Consider the following 24,479-nt stretch of genomic DNA (forward strand, 5'->3'; position numbering starts at 1 on the left):
AGGAACAGTTTTCAGAAGTAATTGATGTTTCGCTGATTGAAAATGACTTAATCATGTGCTTTTTAGAAAATTCTGAATCTGAAAACCTTGTGTTGCCAGCTAAGTGATAATTCTGTGTATTGCAAAGTGAACGATTTAAGTCCAAAACCCAGTTTCAGCTGCATGCTCTCCACATAGTAAGTAAGAGTTGGCATCATTTCAGGGGCAGAGCACTCTTCTGTGTGATCAACAGAGAGGGTGAGAGTGTCTCATACTAGTTAATATACTACCAAGGGAATGCATAGATAAATCTGTCTAAATATTATAGTGCTAGAAAATTTGATGTAGCATACATTTACAAAATGATGAGATCTACAGGATAACCTTGTCAATGGCAGCTAAATTAATGCTAAAGAGCTGCTGTGCCCAGAGGCACCTGCAGCATGAATTAACAAGACTTAAAGAATGCATCTAATATTCATCCACACCATAAGTCTGTCAGACTCCTTTGAAATAAGGACCTTTTGATAAAATCCATTGAGGTGGGCCACTTTTCAACATTCAAGGTCACTCTATTACCAAATATGGAATGGGCCCAATGTCTCCCATACTTTGCCTACTAAACCAGTGACAGTTTGGTCTACAAGGTCCAGAGATCCATTAATCACTGGCCTCTCAGCCTTCATGTAATCACGAAGCCAGCTACACTGAAGAGCCCACCAGTTTTTGTTCTACGTGTATAGGTGTGGGAAGTTTTACCAGACTTCCTGCTGCAAAACAAAAACATTATTTTAAAAAAAAATTGGGATATACAGTTGCCTTCTACAGCTGTGTTTCTGGTCCTTTCCCCACACAGAGGATTTCAGGATTAAATTCCCTTCTACTGCTGAGACACCATCAGAGTGCAGCCTGAAGAAGGGGGAAAGCTCGACCCCATTTGTGGAGGGCCTGAAAAGGAGGGCCAGATCTTAGTCCAGGATGGTAAGACCCAGAGCACTGCACACCTCAGCAGAGCCAGCAAGAGCAAGATCTTCTCTGAGTCCATCTCCTGAGCTAGGAGGAGCAGATCTGGACCCCAGAGCAAGCGTCAGGCCCCCCCATCCATGACAAAGGGGTCCCCTCTAAGGAATGGGACAGCCCCTGCCCCCCACTCAGGCAGTGGAGTACATGGAGTACAGCTGCAACACAGGCCAGGCAGCTCATCCACTGCTCCCTTCCCTCTTCCCAGAAGCACCTGAGATAAGAGAGGGCTAAAGAGACTTCAAATGGGGACTTGGGAGAAATCAAGTGGCAGGCAGCACAGACCCTTCTTGCCTCTCTGTCCAGCTACCAGCTCATGCAGGCAGTGACTCAGTGTGTTTCTAGCTGCTCCATCACAGGGTTCTCCTACAGCACTCAGTCCCAAGTTATTCCCTCCCACTTCAGGGCTGGAGCTTGATCCCTCCCAGTGCTTTCTGTCACTACCAGCCTCAGTTGAACATGAGGGTCAGAGGAGTGTCAAATTCTGGGACTTACCATCATGGACTAAGATCTGGCATAGCAATTCTTCTCCAGGGGAGGCCCAATAGTCCTACAATGATGACCCAATAGACCTACTTGCAAAACAGGTGAACTGCAAGGTCTCCTTTTTTTCTCCTGACGGGGATCCAAGGATAATAGGCACAGATGCAGTCTCCCGGCGGTGGCCTCCTTTTCCTCTGCTAACCAGAACTATCCAGAATTTGAGGAGGGAGAGGGCACCGGTAATATGGGTTGCTCTGTACTGGCTGAGGGGACTCAAGTTCTCTGATCTCCTCAGTAAGGTTTAGTCCGACCCCTTTGTCCTGCCCTCCCAATAGAGTGGTAGGGTACATGAACCCAGCTGCAACACAGGCCAGGCAGCTATCCCGCTGCTCCCTACCCTCTTCCCAGAAGCACTTGAAGCAGGAGAGGGCTAAAGAGGCTTCAAAAAGGGATCTGGGAGAAGTCATCAAGGGGCAGGACCTTTTCTTCCAGGGACAGATTTGTCATCCAGAGCCAGAGTACCTAAGACAAACTGCCAGGCTTTTGAATGATGATATTGCATGAGAAGTAGGACACTCAGAAGGCATAATCTCCGCTTTGCTGACCTCTAGAAAATCTTCCACAAATTCTTCCTGTTCTAGAACTTGGTGGAAGTTTAAGCTGTCGTGCAGGAAACAGTCTCAACTTTGCCATCTTGAAATTCTTACTGGTGGGCCTGACTAAGGGCTTCACAGTTTGAATGGTAAAATGTCAAGTGCCTAGCATACTTTCTTCCACAGGCAGGAAGAGGATCTCTTTACCCTGGGGTTTCAAGCAGTTTTTCACAGCTGCATCTTTACTTTATCCTCTTAAGATTCATCAAGCACTGCCATGGGACTTCAGTTTGGTTTTTAATGTCCTGTCTCAACATCTCTTTGAGCCCCTCAGGAAGGTATCCAGATATTTCTTCTCCATCAAGGTGATAGACATTGTCACCACATGGAGGGTCTCAGAGCTTTGGGCATTATCTATTGTGGAACAGACTTCATATTCCACAATGATAAAGCAGTTCTTCAAACAGACCTGACATTTTCCCAAAAAATTAAGTCCAAGAAATCACTTTTTTTGTCTAAAATGATGTTACCTGAGAGAGAAGTTTTGACACACATCAGATGTTCGTAGAGCCTTCAAGATCTACATGCGATGGTTTTTCACAAGTCCAGTGCTCTATTTATTCTCTACTAGAGAGAATCAAAAATCCACTTCAAGAAGATTGAGATGGTACATCCATAAAGCATAAAACTCAGAGTCTCTGTCCAGCAAACAGCATCATAGCCCACTTGCTGAGAGCAGTAGCTGCCTCCTCGCCTGAGAGATCTTACTCCACTTATGAAGAGATATCCAGGGCAGCCACCTGTTGTCTGCTCATTAGAGACTTCTCAAAATTTAACAAGTTATGGCATCAGCAGACATCAGCAAATTCTGCCTTCAGTAGGAGGATGCTCCATGCTGTGGTTTTCCAGAAGTAGAGGAAAAAAATTAAACCCTGTATGTAATTCTGTTTGCTTGAATCCTCCCTGAAGGCGCACACAGTTATAAAAATCCCATTGGTTATGGTTCTGAACTTTGTAGATGAAAGAGAATAGACCTTTTTTAACTTACTAAAAATTACCTTTCCGCAAGTTCCAAGGTTCACAGATCTGGCGTTCCTTTGTTGGAGTTTGGCCCACTAGCATAAAAAGTTCTGTTTAGTATGTTCTGTTGGTTTATAAAATTCTGCTGTGCAGTAGGAATTCACAGTTTACTACAGCAGTGCTTAGAAACGGTGACTGATGGGCCTGGTTCTGCCTGTGTGGCTGCATGCAGGCTGAGAGCCCATTAGTTAACAAATGTGTCAATCCTGTAACTTGCAGAGAGGAAATTTTTGGTAAATCAAAATAAAATCATTTTCTGGGTTTTTTTTTTTGATTTTTTTTGTTTAATACTTTCTTAACTTGTCATCTTGGGTGTGTTGGGTTGACTCTGCCATGGTCTGACTGTGTCCTGCACCACGTTATGATACCTCCAGATAAATTCTTGAATATCTTTTTCATTTACCTTACTCTTACATTCTTAGGATTAATCTTACTATCTATTCAGTTTAATTAAATATTATTCAATTGTACTGTTTTAAATCAGTCTTTCCACTGTTTGGTGATCATTCAGACTCTCAGTACATACTTCTGCAATAATCTGTGTTAAATTTGCTTTTAATCTGTTTACCTTTTTATTTTAGTTTGCAGTGTTTATACTGTGAGAAAACCTTCAGAGACAAAAACACACTTAAAGATCATATGAGAAAAAAGCAGCATCGTAGAATCAATGCCAAAAATAGAGAATATGACAGATTTTATATCATTAATTACTTGGTAAGAGCTTTTATATATAATTAGTAAATTGACTAGAGAGCTGAAAAAAAAAAATCTTGTTAAGACTGAATAATTCTGAACAAGCAGTTAGCATAAAGGTCAAAATTCAAGTGAAGGACACTTAAGAAATATGCTTAATTATAAAATGATATTTTGAATAATTATTGAACTAAGGAATAATAAATGTTTAATCATTCTGAGAGAGGAAGGAATACAGTTTGAAGACACTTTAATCATAAAGTCATTAGTATTCAATCTCAGTTTCAATAATCAGTAGGGAGAATGAAATACAATGAAATAAAAGGGGAGCTAATTTGAGTGTTGGATTGGAGTTTGTTTTTTACTAGGTTTAAGCTGAAAATATTCTTTAGACTTCCAGTATATGCAAGGAAGCTAATATGTGGCTTTCAAGTGGAATAGAAAATAAGGTTGGATTGTTTTTCCCTAAAGTGATGTGCAGTCATGTGATAGGTATTAGCAAATTCCACTTTCCCTTTGGTCTAAACCACCTCCTATGTATATACAGCAGTGTTTCACTCCATCCTTAATTTTTGTGTGGATTAGCTGTTCCAAAATCTGCCACATTCTACCCCAAAAGTGGCTGCATTTCAGTTGTGTGTAAAGTGGGTTTTATATCTATATTATAGTTGTGTTGCTATCCATGTGATAAACTATTTTTTCATGTATCTTTTGACTACCTCACCTACTCTTTGCCCCTTAATCCTCCTTTCCCCCTCTTTCCCTAGACTTTATGCTAATAGTCAGACAGCCATCATTGTTTTTAATTCTCTGGGAAGTTGATTTGTTTCCTTCTCCTCCCCAGTGTGAAATTCATTCCCTCCCCCCCTTCCACTGCAAAAAACAAGAGGGTTGAGGACTAGAACGGGCAAGATTCAGTCCAGGAGTAGTGATGCCTTTTCTAGACATAAAAATGGCACTGCTCTAAAGGCTGGTCTGTAATAATGAGCTTTATATTAGCTGGAAAGAAGGGCTTCCCAGGCTCCCAACAGGCTCAGGGTTTGCGGCCAGCTTTGCAAGGTCTTGAGACATGCATGTGAATGCTTGAGACATGCATGTGAATTTTTTTTTTTTTAAGGAGCTACTTTAGGTAATTTTAGAGGTTTCATGGCTCCCTAGCAATCCTATAACTATAAGGGTATGTCTTTACTACAGTTAGCCCAGGTTCTTACTTGGCTGTTCTCCCTAACCTCTTCCCATCTACACACAGAAACCTTTCATCTCAGGTTGGTGGTGCTTTAGCTGGCCTACCTCCGGGTACAGATTAGAGCATAGGTGCCACTTTGCAGTGAGGATGAAGATTAAATAACTGGAGTGCTGAGAGTCCTCCAGTGCCTTCCCACAGTTTCCCCATATGCCCAGAAGGATAGACAAGTTCTCCCATAATTCACTAGGAAAGAATCATGGAGTGCTCAGTTTTCTGCTGCACAAAGACCCATGGATGTATCTCCAGAAGTCCTCGCAACACAAGTGGGTAAATACAGCACCAGTGACGACACAGTAACTCGGGTAGGCTTTGCAGTGTGGCTGCTCACACCCAGGCTAAGCTAACCCAAGTGCTGATCACCAAGGCTAATGCTGCAGTGAAGATATTGCCTATGAAGCAAGTCCTTTAAGGGGGAGACATACTAAATAAAATAAAATATTAAATCTCTCAAATATATTAAGTAGCTTTTCAATAATGACATACAGTATTCATGATGGTATGTTAACAAGGTTTTATTCACACTTGTTTTGAATGACCATAACTCTGTCCTGGCTCTGCTACTCATTAGTGAATGCAGCCATCCTACAGTCATGCCAAGAAAATCTCTATACCACACTTCATCATCATGTATTTTTATTTATCATTTACCTTTGACTATACTCAGCCCACTAACCTACTTACAACTTTTCAAATCTTTGAGGTGCTGCCAAGCTATGCCATTTTAAATATATATATATAAATATTTTGAAACAAATCAACCACACCATGGTTTCCTTCTTTCCCCTTAAAATTACAGTGGTATGAGGTGCAGGAAGTTGTAATCATCCCAGGCATGACGACGTCCAGAGTCAAACACTTGACTCCCACACAACACTTGATTCAAGGTCTTGAATATCTGACCTTGTAATGGTGCCATTATTGTGTACGGAAAAATGACCTGTGTTTTATTACAGGATTCTAAAATAGGTTTTCCATTCAGAATACAGTACGCTCGATCCCTTGTAGCTTGAACCCAAAGGGTAGGTCTACACAGCCGACCACGGCAAGCCTTCTGACAGATTTGGGGTAGCAGGGCTTGTGCTAACACTCTAAAAAAAAGCAGTGTAGACAGCACTTTGAAGTTGCGACTTGGGCTGGACCTTGGACTCTGAAGCCCACCCCCTTTTCTTGGCTTCAGAGCCTGAGTTCTAGCCCAAGCTGCAAAATCAAAGTACAGTCTACACAGCTATCTTTAGAGCGCTAGCACAAGTCCCACTAGCCTCAGGCCTGGTCTACACTTATCGTGAAATTCGATGGCGGTCGACGGGAGATGCACAAGCTTCGTAGAGTAGCTTGCATATCTGCCATCGACTTCCTAAATTCTAATGAGCACGGCGTCCCCACTACACTGCGCCAACCGGAAATGCCCTCCCATCAACGCAGCATTACTCTTTCTGGGGGTGGATTTCTTAAGTCAATTTCCGGATCGATAAAGCAGGTCTCCTGCTCAATCGATCCCGAAGAATCGATCTGATGGCAGCGAATTTGCCACCATCAGTGGAAAACATACCCTAAGTCTGTCAGCTCAAGCTGGGAAGCTCACTGCTGCTGTGGGCTGTGTAGAACCCCTGTGTAGCCTGGCTTTCTATGCGAAATGATACAAAAAAGTAAATACTGTAGTAAAAAACACCACTTAAACATTTGAAAACAGTTTACTGTAAAATATATAATATAAACAAATGACATGCTAGTATAGGATGGTATAAAGGTGTCCATTAGCATCACACTGAAGTGTTAGAATGTCTCCTCTGCTGTGAAGGGTGCTTGCACTCTAAATGTCCTTTGGTGCACTTTTAATTCATTTTTACAGAGGCAGCAATGAGATTAAAGAGAATACAGACTATAACCCTTAACAGTGGCATTTCGGTGGATTACCCTATATTTATGAAGACAGTGTTAGTTTCCACTGTGCACATTTGGACCATGGTGATAATGTTAATGTGATGAAGCTGTTTCTGAGTTGAATCCAGTTGAATCACGAGAGGGTGAAGCTACCCGGGACCTGCTTTCCTTGATGACATAACATGCTACTGTTGTTCAACTTTTTGCACTTTTTCTAGAGATGTTTAACTGTTTAAGACAAGCAACATCAAGCTTTTCTGGTTTCTCATTCCCCTTGCTGTTCTTGAAATGCCCAAGAGATTCACAGATTTCAATGTCTAGCAGAATGTGAATATTACACATCTGTCCTTCATTACAGATTATAAAGATTTATGGCTTCTGGTTAAATGTAACTTTTTGATTCTGTTTCACAGACAAACTAGAGAGCTTCCAGAATGAAACTGCAAATATCTTTTCTTTCCAAATGTCAGTTTTGCTAAACTTATGGTTGTAAAAATGGGTCTCTAGTTGTAAGCATCCTTATAATTTCATTTTAATCTATAGCCCTTTTAAAATGCACACAATAAACCTCTTGAAATGATAGCTGGATTTTAGCTTATTTAGGTGGAAACCCATCTATACATTATTGTAATGAAAGATATTGTATTCTTTTTAAAGCAGACTTGTGTCTGTGTCCGTGCTCTTTTTATAAATTTGCTTTTCATATGCATCTTCACTGAGCCCTGTGTCAGGCTAGAATTGGAGGTTTTTCCGTTTTTGAGGGGGGTTTTAAATAGGTCTTTTTGTTCACATGTACTGAGAGCTTTTATTGAATTGCCTTGCAAACTTGAGGCCTGTTCTTGCTCCCATTGAAGTCAATGGCAAAACTCCCATTGACTTCAACTGGAGCAAGAGCTTATCCTTTGTTTTTCTGAATTATGCTTTTGGCTTCATTAGCATTTATAGTGTAATTAATTATGAGGCTCTCCTTTCTGAACTGAGAAGTTGCATTTTATGTCTTACTTCTTCTGTGCATAGGTCCTTCCCTGCCTTAAGTAGCCTACTTGACATGGCAGGCAATTATGTAAATGCAGAGTCATGTGTCAATAGTTCATCTTCTGATTTACTAAGATTGTTTAGATTGCTGACATCACTTTAAAGTGGCTTGTGTTGTGCTGCCCTGACGTTTTGTTGAGCTCTGCTTCATAGGTTGCTGGACAGTAGTACACATGATCTTTAGTTATGTAAGGATGGATGCTTTTCTTGAACCGTCATTATCTATGTAACTTCATCCCTGAGCAACAATCAAAAGATTTATTTATTTAACATTCACATTGCACTAGAGTGGGATTTAAATGGGCATTAACACAAGCGCCGCGCCCCCTCCCCCCAAAAAAAAAAAAAAAAAAAAGCAACCCAAAGAATTTAACAATCTGAGTAAAAGTCTTTTCCTTCTAGTCTCTTGATTCTTATGATATTGTAGCTTCACTGTTTCACCCACCACTCACCAGGGAAGATCAGACTTGAATTTTTTAATGTAGGAAAGCTGGCTGACAACCAACCAACCATTTTTACACACAAATCCCTCTTATGTACTTTGCCTTCTATGTAAAAATCAAGAAATGAAAGCTCATACCCAATTATTTCTCCCCTCCCCCTTTCTGCAGCTCACATTTTACCAAAAGGTAAAGATTGAATTTTTTTTTTCTTTTGAAGATGCTCCCTCTTGAACTCATACTTCAAGGTAGCAAGGGAAAAAAAATCATGAAAACATCTGTTAATTTGCAGTCATGAGCTGCTCTCCTGTCATTACAGGCTGTTGTGTTGGGCATTGTTTCCAAAGGAAACGGTGGTATGCAGCTGTGACAAAGTGGGGAGAGGTGTTAACAGCTGCACATTATCTCAGAAGAATGGTGACATTAATGAGTCTCTACTGTAACTTGGAGACTTTACACACTAGAGCGTAACATCTCTGAATTAATTACTAAATCTTCATTCTATAAGTGGGTAATGGCATCATGTTAAGGGCTATCTAGAGATGTTTGTGTGTGCTCCATTTACCTGATAGATTGTAACAGCTTTGGAAATTCTCATTAAACTGTTAAATGATGGATATCTCTTTTTTCTTTTTTTTTTTTTTCATAAAACCAAATTGACAAGAATAGCATTTGTTACCAGGGTATACTTAATAAAGAATATCTTTATTAGAGTGACAGAATACTTTCATAGAAGGAACATAACATGTTCAAACATGTAGGGCCCCTGTTTAAAAATTTCCTATACATATCTGAGATGTTTCAAAAAGTTGGGGCCAGGATAATTAAATGTGTATGAACCTCAACTGTAAAAAGTAGGAGTACAGAAAAACCATTTAAATTGTTGGTTCTGATTTATTTCTGAAGGCAGCCAGACTTTCAGGGAAAGAAACACTAGAGAGAGAAAGTTAAAGCATGGCTGTTGGGATATAGAACATTGGTCTTCAGCTTAGGGCTGGCTCTATTATTATTATTAATATTAGAGTAGCACCTAGAGATCCCAACTGAAATTGGAGCCCTATTGTTTAGGCACTGTGCAAACAAAGTGACAGGCATCTTTGTGCTGGAGAGTTTAAGATCCAAATAGACAATACAAAGCGGAGGAGGGGACCAGGGAGGTGAAGTGACTTGGTCAAGGTCACACAACTAGTCCATGGCAGAGCTGAGAACAGACCTGACCTCCCAGCCTCGTGCCCCAGTCACTAGATCCCACTGCCCCGTCCAATACTTTACGTCCAGGTCTACAGTACAACCATTTGCTGGTATATCTGTTAGTCAGGAGTGTGAAGAAGTGTGATCCCTGACCAACACAGTTGTGCCAGCAGAAGTCCCTAGTGTAGACTTAGTTACACCAGCAAAACTGTGCCTTTGCTGGTATAGCTGCTTATTTCACTCGGGGGGGGGGAAATAAGCTATACTGGCACAGTTCTCTCAGTATAAGCTGCATCTGCACTAGGAGCAGTTTGCCAGTATAATATACCAGTATGCCTATACCAGCAAAGCTCTCCTAGCATAGATCTGGCCTACATGTCACTCTGGAGGGGAGCATGTGGCTTCTCACAACATTGTTCCCTGTTCCTATTGCTCGGTAACGTGAGTGCAGTGCTGATTAAAGTCTTGGTCTTCAAGCTGCCTGATGTTCAATGCAAGCATCAGGCAGCCTACTGAGCAAGTGGGCACATACCTGTGGGAGCTTTTCAACCACCTATAGTTAGCAGGTAGGAAGAGAGAGTAGGGGCACCCCCCTTTCTTTATGCAGGAAGAAACTGGAAGGGGTGAGCATCAATACTTGATGAGCAGAGGCATGACACTTTTGCCATGTTCGCATTGTGACTCCCATCAGATGATGAAGTGATTCTCCAACTGTTAAAGACTGAGTACCATTATGTTAGCGCATTTTGGAGCACATCTCACTTCTAGTCATGATGTTGACTTGCTCCTGCGTAAGATCAAAAAATGGAGTCCTTTTTGTAATATTCATGGCAGTGGGGGGGAGGACTTGCTAAAAAATTTAAATTTTTAACCGGCTTTAATACTGGAAATTGTCTGTTGTGAGGTACTTCTGTCCTCAGATATGCAAAAGGACTTCCAGTAAGTCAGTGGAAACCATCTGTGTGCATTCAAGGTCAGCTTTGGCCTCGTATGCATAAATGTGAACCTCTAGGCAAATATATCTTTCCTTAAGTTGGGACCTCTTACTCTTTTTATTATGAAAAAGGTAAATAAAGTTAAATTTAAAAGTATATAAAATCACTTTAGTTTAAATCTACAAACATACAAGAATAAATCCAAATTGTGACTTAAGAAGTTTTACATGTTGTTTCTTAAAATGTGGCACCTGTGTGAAAGTTACTTTTCCTTTATCTTGCTTTTCCAGGAATTTGGAAAGTCCTGGGAGGAAGTTCAATCGGAAGATGATAGAGAATTGCTAGATAACCTGGAAGAGTAAGAGTTATATAGCCATTTTATGCAGGTCAAGCATTTAATGGGGGGGAGGGGAAATTACTCTGTGCTGAGTATGCAATTTGAAAAGGCTCATTACATAGTCAAATCAAATGCAGTTTTCATCAGAACACTTCTCAAAGGCATCCACATTATTGAGCATGCTACCTTCACAGTGATTTCAGCCCGTGCTAGCCTGGGTGTGAGAGGATGAGCTTGGAAGAATAATGTCCCATACCATTGGGCCTGTTCCACGATTATTGAGGGAGAAGTGACTGCTCTTATTAGCACTTTTTAAAAGTTTTCATTTTAAAGCTCTACTTCAATTGCTTATAATTTGATTAAACGTTCATTTTTCAAGCCTGAAATTTTTCAGACTTAATCTGTTTGAAGATTTTTAAATAGGAGCAAAAACAATTCAGCCATTTCTGAGTATTAAGAAAGAGGGGGAAAATATGCTCTACCCCAATATAAAAAAACTCTGATGACCTTCATTTGAACAGTTTTGCAGCCAAAACAGGTTGGCGTTGAAAAACTAAATTTGTCTTGGAAGTAGTCGCTGAGAAGTGCCTTTGATGAGAAGGTGTTCTGATGAAAACCATATTTGATTTGATTATGTTATGAGTCTTTTCAAAGTGCACACTCAGCACAAAGGGTAGACTTAATCTACAATATTGGCACTAAAAGCCAAACCTTTTGATAACCTTTACCTTTGTATTTTTAGTCAAGGGGCTAAAATTGCACCAGTACTGCATATTGGCATCTTGGAGCTTTTAGGCACTATGATAATATAAATCCATACTATGACAACTCAACTGAAGCCAAACAAGTTATTCTGCATTTACATTAGTTCAGTGAAAACAAGATTTGGCTCACAATTTGTCATCATCTTATCTTTCACAAAAAGTCTCTTCAAGCCTTTTTCAATTAAACATCTCATTTCCTTCATCCTAGAGACTGGTCTGATTGGGAAGAGCATCCTGTTTGTGCAGTGTGTCTGTTTTGTGAAAAGCAAGCAGACACTACACAAAAATTGTGTCTCCACATGAAGGTAAGGCACAAATATGTTTAAATCACATGTGTTTTACCAGTTTCAAGTGAAAAGTAGGATTGTGGCAGCGCTATTGAGATCAGGTCTTCTGTTGCACTGTGCATGCAACATTCATTCAGAATGATGCAAAATGCAATCATAGAATGCCCTCTTTAGTGCAGAACACAGGCATTGCATCTCCAGTGTCTGCTTTTTGGAAAATTCATTGGAACCAAGTTTTACAATGAGAATATGAATCACCATCTCTGGCGAGTTTACGGACTGAACACATGGTCAGATAGTAGCAGCTGCAATAAAATTTTATTAACGAGAATTTGCTGACTTAACACTTTTTATAGTAAAACACACTAGAAAATTGAAACTTGGATGTTAAACAGAGAATGGTAAGCAAACTAACCACATGCAAAAATTTCTGGCAACCCAAATCTGTCTCTGTTAGCCTGACTAAATAAAAGTTGAGCTGCTTTCAACTTGGAATACTAGAAGTAGTGGTAATAAGCTATGTGGTTTTTTTTCCCCCCAGGAAACACATGGATTTGACCTTCTTAAAATAAAGGCAGAGCATGGTGAGTAAAACACTATAATTGTCAGCATCTGCCATGATGTGGGGAAAACCACAGCATAAGAATACTGGAAAACAACTGCATCACTTTAATTTTTTCTGATTTTAACTTTTCCTTTGTGGAAACTCTGCCTTGCCAGCTGACAAAGGACAGCCAAGTCTATTCTATTTTTTTGAACTGCTGCTAATACTTCCCATGAAATAGCTATGCCAGGGTATTTGATATTCTGTCTTGAAAGTTTTGGGTCCTTTCATGGAATAACTTCAGCAGATCCCCACTTTAAGGGTTTAAGACTCTGCCACAGATCCCTCCAATTTGTTATTTCAAAAATGCTGTTGGGGTTTCTTCAACCTTAGGTAACAGGAAGCATGATGCACCCTGTGCCCACGGCCATAGGGCTCTCTGCCCTGCAGTGAAGGAAAACAAAGCATCCTTAATTTTTAAGCTGTATTATTGACCAATTTTGCTTCAGCTACAGGAGAGCGTGCAGGGATAAACTTTTGCTGATTTACAGGACTCTGTCTGTGCATGCCTTCAGTAAAAGCATATCAGCTCTTAGACCCAATTCCTTTTGCATTACAAGTGCTTCATTCTATTTTGTATCTCTTAAGTTGTTATCTGTCATTTGACAGGTTTGAAGTTTTATCAGCAAGTGAAGTTAGTGAACTTCATCAGAAGGGAAATCCACCACTGTCGATGTTACAACTGCAAGGAGAAGTTTCAATCTAAGATTGAATTAATAAGTCACATGGAAGTGACCAAACACATTACATTCCTGCCAACTCAGTCTACATGGGATCAACCACAGTATGTGCTAACTTATGTTTTTCCTCCAGCTTTTATGTTCCTATTTGACGCCACCCCATAGGAGTATCATCTGGAAGTTCCAGTCTGTGGCAATACTGTGGTACCCAGATCCACCTGTTTCTTCTGCAGGCCCAAGAGATAGTATAAGCACAGTTTCAAGCTGCATCAGGCCTATCCAAAATTGTAAATCCTGACACTGTGTGAAATTAGAGGGCTTTGGCACAGACTGCTGTCCCAGATGCCTCAACACTATGTTGCCATAGTCAGGGACAACATGCTCCACAGGTGAAAAAGCAGGAAGGAGGAGCTGGCTTCAGACAGCAGAACACTTACTTCCCCTATTCTTTAGATGGCTCTTGTAAGATATGCTAGCATCTTGACTTTTCAAATACTCTGTTCCACTTCATGCTTTTTAACTCCCATACCAGAAAGCCAGCGGATTTAGATTTAGAAACCTGCTTTAAAAAAAAAAAGCTTAATTGCCCAAAATATCTGCAGAGGCTACATTGGGAGCTGTAGAGTTCTGGACTATTACGTTTGAACTATCTGGCTGTGTCTACACTTAAAATGCTACAGTGGTACAGCTGCAGTGCTTCAGTGCAGACCCTCACTATGGTAATGAGAGGGGTTCTCCCTTCTCTATAGTTAATCCACCTCCCCGAAAGGTGGTAGTTGGGTCAATGGAAGAATTCTTACATCAGTTTAGCACTATCTACACCAGGGGTTAGATCAGCTTAAGTACATCACTCAGAGGTGTGGATTTTTCAAATTCCAGGACGACATAAGCTGGGTCAATCTAACTTTTTAGTGTAGACCTAGAGTTTTAAGGGTAGTTCCCATCGCCTATGCTTCATCATACTGGCTCTGGTTGTGGAGAGGTACTGTTCGCACAACAGCTTAGCTTCCCCTAGGATGCTGTTTTCTCACCTGCTCGCTTTCCTCTAGGTCAGACAGCCGCAACAGTAACCCCAGCTTGTGCCTTCTGCCAGGCAATGGAAGGATGAGCAAAAAACCAAATGTTTTTAGTAAAATATTTTAAGGGAAGGAAAAAAAACTGTGCTGTGATAAGGGTATAACCCCCCTTTAAAACCAGAGCATGAGAAAATACATAATGAAAACAACTAAAAAATCATCTTTCCCTGCAGAATCCTTTAAGTAGGGATTGCATATCTATTATGAGGTACTGCCTTTGTCCAATGGGAGCTATAAAAAGCTTGCAGCAATTGTGAACAAGTGTCTAGCTGTTTGGTTTATGCAGCATGATATGCTGTCACTGGCCATTTGTGGTCCACTAAGTCAAACTTCTAGGCCAAGCAAAACATGCACTATGCTTCACTTAGTGCTGTTTCACCGTTTGTCTGCATGAGAACGTTCTGTGGGCAGAACCCTATTGATTTTAGCAAAAATCAGGAAAACCAGAAAAGCCGGATTTCTGTTAAAATCAGGCATCTAGTTTGTCCATTTGATGCTGCAGACAGAGGACTCTCTCTGGAGCCCTCTGCTGCTGTGTACACATCATAGGCAGTAGCTTATTGAAGGGGTTACACAGTTCATTGCTTACATAGGCAGAGCTGTAAACCCAGCTGCACCCCTCACTGTCCGTCTTCCCCCCCCCCCCAACCCCCCCCCCCCCCACCAGGCCAATCCCTTGCCACCCCCACTCTAGTCAGTCTTCCCTTGGCCCCTCACTAAAGCCTTCCCTCATCCATTTCCTCCTCCTCCGCCCCCTCCTCCCCCTTCCTTCCTCCGGCCAGTTTCCTCCAATCAGGCTTCCATTTGCGCCTAAGTTGGATAGATACAGTTAACTCCTAGTTCTCAGCTGACATGTGCAATGCAGTGTGTGACCCTCTAGTAGTATTTTATTCTTACACATTTTGTTGCTTTCAGGTATTATTTTCCTACCTATGAAAATGACACACTCCTGTGTACGCTGTCAGACAGTGAAGATGAACTGACAGCCCAGGACCAAAGTGAAGAGGTCCCTGTCATTAGTGAAGATATTTCCAACCTAGAGGCTCTGAAACAAAGCAGTGTTTTAAACCAATTTCTGCGTGAAGAGAACAATTAAGGGAAGCATGAGAAAGATGTTTACTAATCTGAAGGCGTTATACCTGCAAGACCTAAAGGAAAAATCTGATTTCACTTACATACCGGTGTGATTTAGCCCACGATTGCTATAAACACACTGATTGTAAATGAATGGGAATACCAAATAAAGAAAATAGGTAATAAAAACTGCACATAAACTTGTATTTTTTCTTGATTGTTGGTACTTGATTTTTAAACTCATGCTGTGTTTTTTCTCCATTTAACTCTCAGTAGCATATTGTTATTTATTTGCAGTTTTATTTTATCTGAACATCTACAGTATAACAGTTTTGTAGCTGGAGTTTTATGGGTATCTGATGCTGGAGATGAGAGAACCCAGACTGCCATATGAAAGAATGAATGAATGAAGCTTTGCTATGTTATATATTGCTTCTAGAAGTCAGATGAAAAAACCCTGACTTCAATTTGAATCCTCATCACAAAACTATTATTTAAAACAAATCCCAGAATTTAACTTTAGATACAGATCATTTTTTACTTCTAAAGGTATAATCATCGTTAATATCTCATGGCTTTTACTTTGCAATCTTGAGTTCCTCTCCTGAAAACTGCTCTGTGTATGCAAACTCATTTGCCTGAGCAACATCCCAGCAACTGCATAGGGCTCTGGGTGAGTGCGAACATCTACATATTAGAAGGCGCTTGCAGGATCTGGGCCTTCATGTGCATTTGTAATGAGGTCCTCCTTGGTGGTTGTTATGGATTTCAAAAATTAAAAGCACGAACCTCTTCAGCAAAAGCTAAAATTCTGCAGCTGAGAGCTGTAACAGACTCACACATCATCTGTACCTGATGCACTGTGGGTATGACATCCACTGAACAGTGGATTACATAGTATCCACTATGTAGCAGTAGCTTTGCTAATCTTCTTTTATTTCTTTGATTTTTTTAATCCAGAATCTAAGTTTTTCCCAATTGTTATTTTTAAATGAAAATCAAGAGTCCTTTTGGCTCACTTAGAATAATTTAAAATGCTATTTTCATTCTTCAGTTACATAGTTGCTACTAGCTCATAGTAAGTAATTATGGCTCTACAGCTCTTTGTTGTATGAAAATGAATTTGGGTAACAAAAGCAACTTACAAATATTTTTAGACATATAACTAATGGAGACAAAGCCTACTAAATGCAAGAGGGTATTGATGCAGCATTACTGTTTGAGAATTTTAAATGTACAAGTCAAATCCAGTTATGATTCACATATCTAGTGGACTATTGCAGGTGTTTAGGGATTTGAAATCCATGAGAAGCAGGTGTTAGAGATTCTAGGCTTTAGCCTCTTTCTGCCTCAGATCCCCATTTTACAGACAGGGATAACAACACTTCCCTACCTCAAAGGGGTGTTAGGAGGATATTTACATTAATGAGTGTGAGGTGTACAAATACTAGGATAATGGGGGCCATTCACATATGTAACCTTTTGTATGACTGTATGATAATGACATTATGTAGGCAAAATTACAGTTATGATGTGAGTTACATGACAAGATTTCTGAACCCCCAGACAAAGATGCCTTTCTTAAGTACCTAGATGCTACCACAGCACCTTGTATTATTGAGACACACGTTAGAAATGCTAAAGAGAAACAGAAATTTGTCACCTGGAAGGGGGCGCACAGAATGGTTTGGCAACTTGATGCAAGGAAACCTGTTCTTTTGGTTGTGTAATGTGGTAGAGTTTTGGAGCTGGTGTGCTGGGTGGGAGGTGAGTTATTTTGGGGAGGGGGAGACAGATGGCTGGGAAGGTGACGTAACTAGGTGGGAGGAGGGTTTAATGCATTTCTTTGGGGGTTGGGGTGGAAGTGCTCAGTGGGATGAGGGAGAAGGACATATCTCCTCTCTTCCAGTCTTCCCTGCTCTTCTCCCTGCAGCATTACGCCTGCTTCAGTTCCTTCCATCTTATTATTGAATTGGGTCCCAGCAGCTGTTCACTTGGCCTGAATGGTCATCCACTAGTCCCTCCACTCATTCTACAAATTGAAACAGTAACACGGCAGAAACAAAAAAGGTTGTTGAGAGGTGCCAGCTATCTGGTTGCATAATAGGCCAAACACAGAGGCAATTTCTGTTCCTGACAAGAGGAAAGGGGAGGGACTCAGTCTGGGAGGAGTCAAAGGGGGTGGGACAAAGGGTAAAGCAGATGCATCCGTCTCCTCTGCATTGGTTTTACTAAAACAGCTACAAAAATCCTGCAGAACCTGCTGTCACACCATAACTATCCTGGTAAATTGAGATATCTGGTCATTAATGAGTGCCATCACTTATACATTCAGGGGTAGTTGGTTTGATGTTCTCTTCTCAAGTTGTTTTCCCCTCCCCTCTCTCTCATCAAAATAGAAAGTGAGAAAACTGGCTGTGGGATCACGCACACTTTCAGTCAGAAGCGAGAATAAAAGTTGGTGGATTTTGCATTAATGAGAGAAAAGTGTGTTGAAGTGATGGAAAAATCAGCAGGGAGGAATGGTTAAACAAAAAGCGTATGAATGTAACATATTACAAAATCTATCTCAAAAGTACAAATTAATGAAAAAAGGGGAACTTTACTGAAATCCTTCAAAGTGAAATTGCAAAATATTACCTAATCAGGAAGAATGTGACAGAATCACACAACTCTGTACAAAATGGAAATCAAAAACCTTAAAGATAGAACCAGGAAGAGCAGCCCTCTAGTTTTCCTGAGAAAAATGAAAGGGCAATTTGTAGGCATAGACCTGAGAAGCACGTTTTAAGAAGCTTTTATATGGATTAGAGCTACTTTAATAGAGAGGAAGTGGACATTAGACTGTTGGAGAATTCTTTTCTATAACTGCTGTCTAGAATTATATGAAGTTTGTCACAACCTCTTACTGCAAATATGAATACTGGAGAACAAAGCAACACATCAATTGTTCAGTAAATTCTCAAGGGGATGGATTACTGGGGGACAGTTTAGACTAAAAATGGCAAATCATGATAGTTGTGGTAAATTCTGGCCCAAATCTGGCATAAGAAATCAAAGTGTGAATAGAAATAAAACTGCTGTTCATGGTTATCTGGCCTCCATGCTCCAACACAAGTAAATTGTAAGCTAGTTATCCAAGATCGCTGACAATAATGGGCAAGTTATGGTGTTTGGCCACACCTACCCGAGCTGTAAAGAATTTCTCAGTTATGTTGATTACTCATCGCTACATTAGATGTTTAGGAATTTATATTTTATTTATACATACACAGAGAAAAGGGAAGAGTTCATTGGGATATGCTGCTTCTCACAAAGGCCACATGAAAAACATTTAAGAAGTTCTCTTTATTTTTCTTTCCCCTGGCTGTTTGGGCCAATAATCCTAGAAAAATCAGAATATTATTCAAATTAAAGGAGAGAGATTGAAGTAGGCATGACCAAATTCTCCCCTCATTTACATGCGTGCCACCCTCTCAAAATCAAATAAGTTGCGGATGTATAACTGAGGGTGAAACTAGACCTTTTGTATCGTCACATCCATATTGACTATCTTCACCTTGACTGTCATTTGAATGACTAGCTACATAAATGCTACAGGCAACTGCAACCATATGAAGAGTCCCATTTCATGTCCTATTCCTTCTTTTTCTCCATAAGTATTGTATTGATATTTTCCCCATTGCAGCAGCTTTTCTCTTATACAAGTTCTCTGCCATAAGTCCTGACTTCATTTGACATTTTCCACTTGGGGAATCTTTAGCTGCTTGTATTTGCTTTTATGGCTTTTTTCCCCCCCTCTTGTGCATGAGGGTACAGGCTCAGTAACTTATTAGATCTGACCATACTACTCACTACTCAGTCTCAGTTTTGGTACATTATGCCATGAATAAAGAAATCCTCCCCATTCTGAGACCAGGGAGAGAGTGGAGAATGTATTCACCAAAAATGCTGTTCTGTGTTGGTCATCTTCACACAGTTTATGATGATATAGAAGGAAAGTTCTTTTTCTGCCACGGGAGTTCTCCAGACCTATGAGCCTCCCCACCTCACTCAGACCCAACCTCTATTTTGGCACAGGACCACCTTGTGGGCAGGAAAAGAACCTAATTTTCTTCACAGTTGAAAAAAAGTTAGATGGACAGCTAGCAGGGTATGGGGAACACTGCATAGGGTTGCAGAGCTAGTGAGTAGCAGTGGACTGCTGGTGAGGAACCTCCTCCTACTATAATGGAGAACTGCCTCTAATCTCCTGGTGGAACCTTTGCTCTTCTGCCTGGAGAGAACCCAAACTGCATTTCTGCTTACACAGTAGGCTAGGTCAGACACACTCCAGCATGGGTGGGTGGGGGACAGAAAGAACCACCCTCAGTGTGAGTCCCCTCTAGGGCTAAAAAGTCACTTAAGCCTTGTCTATACCAAAACATTCCATTCTTGTTAAAAAACTAGTTTCAATCAACACAGGGCTAGAGGCTTTAGCCCTATCTACATTAGCACTTAAACCACTGTCAACCACGGCACAGATGGGTTGCTGACAACAGGTACACAATGTGCTACTGCAAACAAGGCATTATACATTAGCAGAAGGGCTGGTGCTTCTATCAGGGAATTGGAGGAAGCTCCTCATAAATGGTTCTGCTATCACCACTCTCTGGCTCAATAGGTCTGTCCTAGTGTAAGGCATTGGGCCGTCCCTCCCTGTCCATCTGGGAGGGAAGCCATATCCCCTCACTATAGTGCTTCAGTGGGTTTGAAGGCCCAAAGGGGGTAATTATTATTCAAGGGGCTCCGACCCTTCAGACAAAGGCAGAGCAGGCAAGTATTCTGTGGGCTCAGGCTGGGTCGGGCAATTAAGCAGTTCCTAAGGAGTTAGGAGTTGCTAAGCAGGGAGTGAGCACTAACACAGTATAGAGGCTCACAGGCAGGGGGGAGCACCAACAGGCCTCCTGGCCTATGATGAGATGGCAGCCACCTCAAGAGTGGGGTCAGCAGCAGGGAAGGGGTGAGGGGATAGGGGACCAGGCCCCACCCTATTCTACCAGCCTGCAGTCCAGGGCCCTCACAGTGGCAGAGTGTTCTACTACTGGGTCAGTGGGGATCCAGCCAAAATGCGCATATATGGTATCCGGCCACGGCACAACCAGACTATTGTCTGGTTCCACTCAACTACCTTCTACCTCCCCTCCCTAGAGTACCTGGGCCTCAGGGTCACCAGCTGTTTCCCTGGGGTAAACAGCAAGGGGTAGCCCCAACGGCTCTTTGGCATCCCAGGTGGACAGCAGTTCTGACAGCTCCTCAGTGTCCCATGAAGCTTCCACAGTTCCTCCAGGTCCTGGCACCAACAGCAGGAGGAGAGACATCCTTCTCCTCCAGCAATTCCCACCCAACTGAGCTAGAGAACTCGCCTGTTATACTTCCTGTCCTAGTCTTCTGCTGCTGGGGGGGGGGGGAGGAGAGGGGGCAGGCATGGGTGTCCTGGCTCCACCCACTAGGGAGTTGGTGGGGGTTCCTCTCTGTCCATCTCTGAGGGAGGCCATACAGCCCCACTACACCCAGCCTTTCCATTTATAATTTAACTTGTGGGTGTGTTTACTTCTTCCCCTAACTATGGGTGCCTACCCTCATATGCTTCATGAGCCACAAGCTCTAGCCTTATACAGATCTTCACTTTAGGTCACCACCATAACCACTGAATTTAGAGTCATTCATATATATCTCCCTCTCTCTCTCTCTCTCTCCCCCCCCCACATATATATATATATATATATATATGCACGCATATTTAAGTATTTATACACAGTGGAAAGACTTCAAACAGGAGATAGCCCAACATCAACATACCCCATAGCCCAGGGGTTAGGGCACTCTGCTGAGAGGTGGGAGACCCCAGGTCAAATTCCCTTAAATTCTCCATTCTGCTTAATGTATGTTGGGTCACCTACAGCCAGGGTGAATGCCTTAACAATTGGGCTAATGGCTAAAGGGGGGAGGGGAGTGTTACCTGTGTCTTCCTCTTCAATCCTAAACAGAGATAGATGCCTAGCTCCCTGAGAGGAGTGGGCTTAAGCTACACCCCTTTATCAGCTTTTCCTAATGGCTAGGTTAGGAGGCTCCCCACTCAACATGTTGGCTGCTATGGATCCCATGCTTAAGCACCTACCTCTTCATGTGCATTGCAGAGGGAGTCTAAGCAGCTAGGGCTGTGGATTTTACTGGGAGGCTAGACACCTAAAAGTTAGTCGCTGCAATGCTGAACCATTTGTGAATATAGTTCTAAGTGATCAAACCATAAAAACGAAGATAATGCATCACAAGATGCACCTTGTTCATTTATTTGCTCTCCTAGAAGGCATATCATGTTACAGCATTAATTACAGCCGCTGCCTGCATATACAATTAGTTAAACAGCATCACAGACTTAAATCACAAATTCTTCAACCATTTGAGTAGCTGGAGGGTGTCTAGACTGGAGTAAGGTAGAAGCTGGGCATGTCCCATGAATAGGTTGAAATGCCTTTAGCAGATTGGGTCATTTTTCTGTCCCTTAGATTATCATGTTCTCATTTTTGTCATTGAAGTCCCTCTAGAGCAGTGTTTCTCAACCTGGGGGTAGTGACAGTTTTAGAGGGGTCGCAAGTGCAGAGCTGGTATTGGGGGTGGCAAGAAAGGCAATTGCCTGGAGCCACAGGGGCGCCATGAAACTAAGTTATATGCCTCAGCCCTGTGAGGGTGGGACTCAGGCTTCAGGGGTACAGTAGTTTGGAAAGGTTAAGAACCACTGCTCTAGAGGTTGAATATGTCTGTAAAAGGGGATGAAATTTTCCTTGCTAACTAGATGAGTCGGCCCTACAACACCCATTAATTCCATTGAGAATCATATGGCTAAACTGTGGATTTTGTTATCCCAGTTTACCTTTCTTTACTCGCATGATACACACCCCCATAGTGTTATCCACCCATCAGGTTTTGCTGTCCAGATTCTAATGGCTTTAGGGCAATTATAGCACTTAGCACAATGGAGCCCAAACTGGCAAAGGCTTTAGACACTACTGCAATACAAAAGCGTTTAATAAGAATGGACTTTAACTAACTGCAAATGTGGAACTATGATCCCCTCCTCCCTGAGAAAACTGAAACTGTCTTAGTGACAATTGTAATGATGTTCCAGAAAATGAATTATGATTTATCATGATTAATTTAAGCTGGCTCTTGACATACGTTAGTACAAAGATTGTTAGTACTTTCTAATACCACCTCCGCCATAAGTTAGAACAATGACAGGTTTTCCCCTTCTGGATATATTTGCAAAAGAAATAAATAGTTTGCAACTCTGTTGAAAAATAGGACTAAAAAAAGACCCTCATTTAAGTATGACTAAAACCCTGACACTGACCTATAAGCGTGAATATAAAGCAGGAAATTATGATGCCACAAATGGTTAGGTGTGAAATCAAGAAGGCACTTAGGTTAAAACAAAACACAGGTGTGAAACTAATGTGTGTATTTTAAAATACACACATTTGAGCAAGTTATTTTTACAAATCATTTATCAGTTTATCTCACAAAGGAAGTATGGTCCATGATGGATGCAAGGGACATGATTCCATCATGGAAAGGAAATTAAATAAAAACACTACCTTTCACATGGACTTTATATTCAAGTGTCCAAATGTTATCAGGCTTTCTCCATCCAAGCAGTGTTTCATTCCTAAATGGCTTAAAATATCCACCTAGCATTAACATTTATCAGAGATGCGAAGTTCCAGAAACATTTCATCTGCCCTCTTCATCATCTACAACAGAAGAGAGTTTGGAATGTGGCAGGTCTCTAGTGCAAGACCTAGAGCAGGGGTTTTCAACTGTTTTTTGCTGGCCCCTCCCCTTTGAAAATATTTCAGGCTGGGATGACCCTTCTTCCCCCCCATTACCAGAAGATTTTTAAGGAAATCAATTTGTTACCAGGAGAATTTAGAGTAAGGTGTTACCCCTAAAACCTTCTGGTGTGGTGGTCCGCCCTATCAGCATTTCCAGGGAGACAACCTGCCTTCCCTTGAAATGACATGGATACAGCCTTCTGGTCAAGATAGTATCACAGCTTGTGTATCCGACAAAAACAGATACAATATTTAGACATGAGTGGTTACATTAAGAGAGAGAGAGAGAGAGAGAGAGAGAGAGAGAGATATTTAACAGAAAAAACTATTAGAAGATATACAGTACAGAAAATACTACTTAGACTACTACATATGGTACAAGACTATAACTTAAACACTATAATACTTGACACTATTACTCTAACAATAATATACTTAACACTCTATATAAACCATAAACATCTATATTTAAACATCTATCATCCAGCAAGCGTTAGGCCAGGCAGTTGCTGGATGGGTAGAGAGGGAGAATCTCACTCAGACCCCAAGCATCCAATTTTATTGACATGCAGACTCAGGTGGCCTTTACTTACACAACCTTTAAAACATCCCTCTGTTCGTCAGGGAAGGTCCTTCTGCTCTGTCCAAAGACTGCTAAGAGAGTTACCTCAGGCACCGAGCGGGGACTCAGTTAGCCCGGTTGCCTGTAAACCCAGAGGCACCTATGCAACTCTCCGACACAAGGCTCATCTTAGGCCCAGACACAGAGCGGGGACTCAGTTAGCCCGGTTGCCTGTAAACCCAGAGGCACCTGTGCAGCTTCCTAATGGAAGGATTACCTTGGCTTGAACACAGAGCAGGGGCCCAGTTGTCCAAAGCCTAAGGTGCACCTTTTCTTCTGTGATGCTTATCGCTGTTCAGATGGGTTTTCGGGACATCGTGAAGGACTTGTCACGGAACTGCAGGTTCTTTCCAGCTTGTGATTTCAGCTCTTCTTCTTGTGAGTGATCAGCTCTCTACAAAGCTTAGCCTGCTGACTGCAGGCTTTATATACAATTGAGTGAAGAGGGCGTGGTTAGGAGTGAACAGAGAGGGGAGGGGCTAGGAGTGAGGAGGGAGTTCCCCTTCCAACTGCCATTCCCAACTGTTACCTGCTGGATTTTTCTCATTACTAATCCTTATCTAAATAAAACCTTGATTCTAAAAC

The 24,479-nt window shown here is 41.5% G+C and overlaps 1 protein-coding gene and 1 long non-coding RNA gene across 2 annotated transcripts in view; one reads left to right on the forward strand and one right to left on the reverse strand.

Moving 5' to 3' along the window:
• ZNF277 (zinc finger protein 277) overlaps window positions 1-15,587 on the forward strand; it is a 67,504-nt gene extending 51,917 nt beyond the window's left edge. The window contains exons 7-12 of the mRNA XM_067563963.1: window positions 3,737-3,869; window positions 10,867-10,934; window positions 11,886-11,982; window positions 12,506-12,548; window positions 13,178-13,352; window positions 15,240-15,587. Coding sequence (XP_067420064.1) covers window positions 3,737-3,869; window positions 10,867-10,934; window positions 11,886-11,982; window positions 12,506-12,548; window positions 13,178-13,352; window positions 15,240-15,420 — 697 coding nt within the window. The 3' untranslated portion in view covers window positions 15,421-15,587. The remainder of the gene's footprint in view (window positions 1-3,736; window positions 3,870-10,866; window positions 10,935-11,885; window positions 11,983-12,505; window positions 12,549-13,177; window positions 13,353-15,239) is intronic.
• A 3,059-nt stretch (window positions 15,588-18,646) lies between these two features.
• Window positions 18,647-24,266, reverse strand: LOC137163667 (uncharacterized). Its single transcript, XR_010922771.1, has 3 exons — window positions 24,112-24,266; window positions 23,036-23,191; window positions 18,647-18,783 (listed from the first exon to the last, which is right to left on the reverse strand). It is a non-coding gene; the product is annotated as an uncharacterized lncRNA (long non-coding RNA).
• Between the last annotated feature and the right edge of the window lie 213 nt (window positions 24,267-24,479).

This window comes from Emydura macquarii, unplaced genomic scaffold (assembly GCF_026122565.2).
Source record: "Emydura macquarii macquarii isolate MOO-44397 ecotype Brisbane River unplaced genomic scaffold, CSIRO-AGI_Emac_v2 contig_2636, whole genome shotgun sequence".
NCBI lineage: Eukaryota > Metazoa > Chordata > Testudines > Chelidae > Emydura > Emydura macquarii.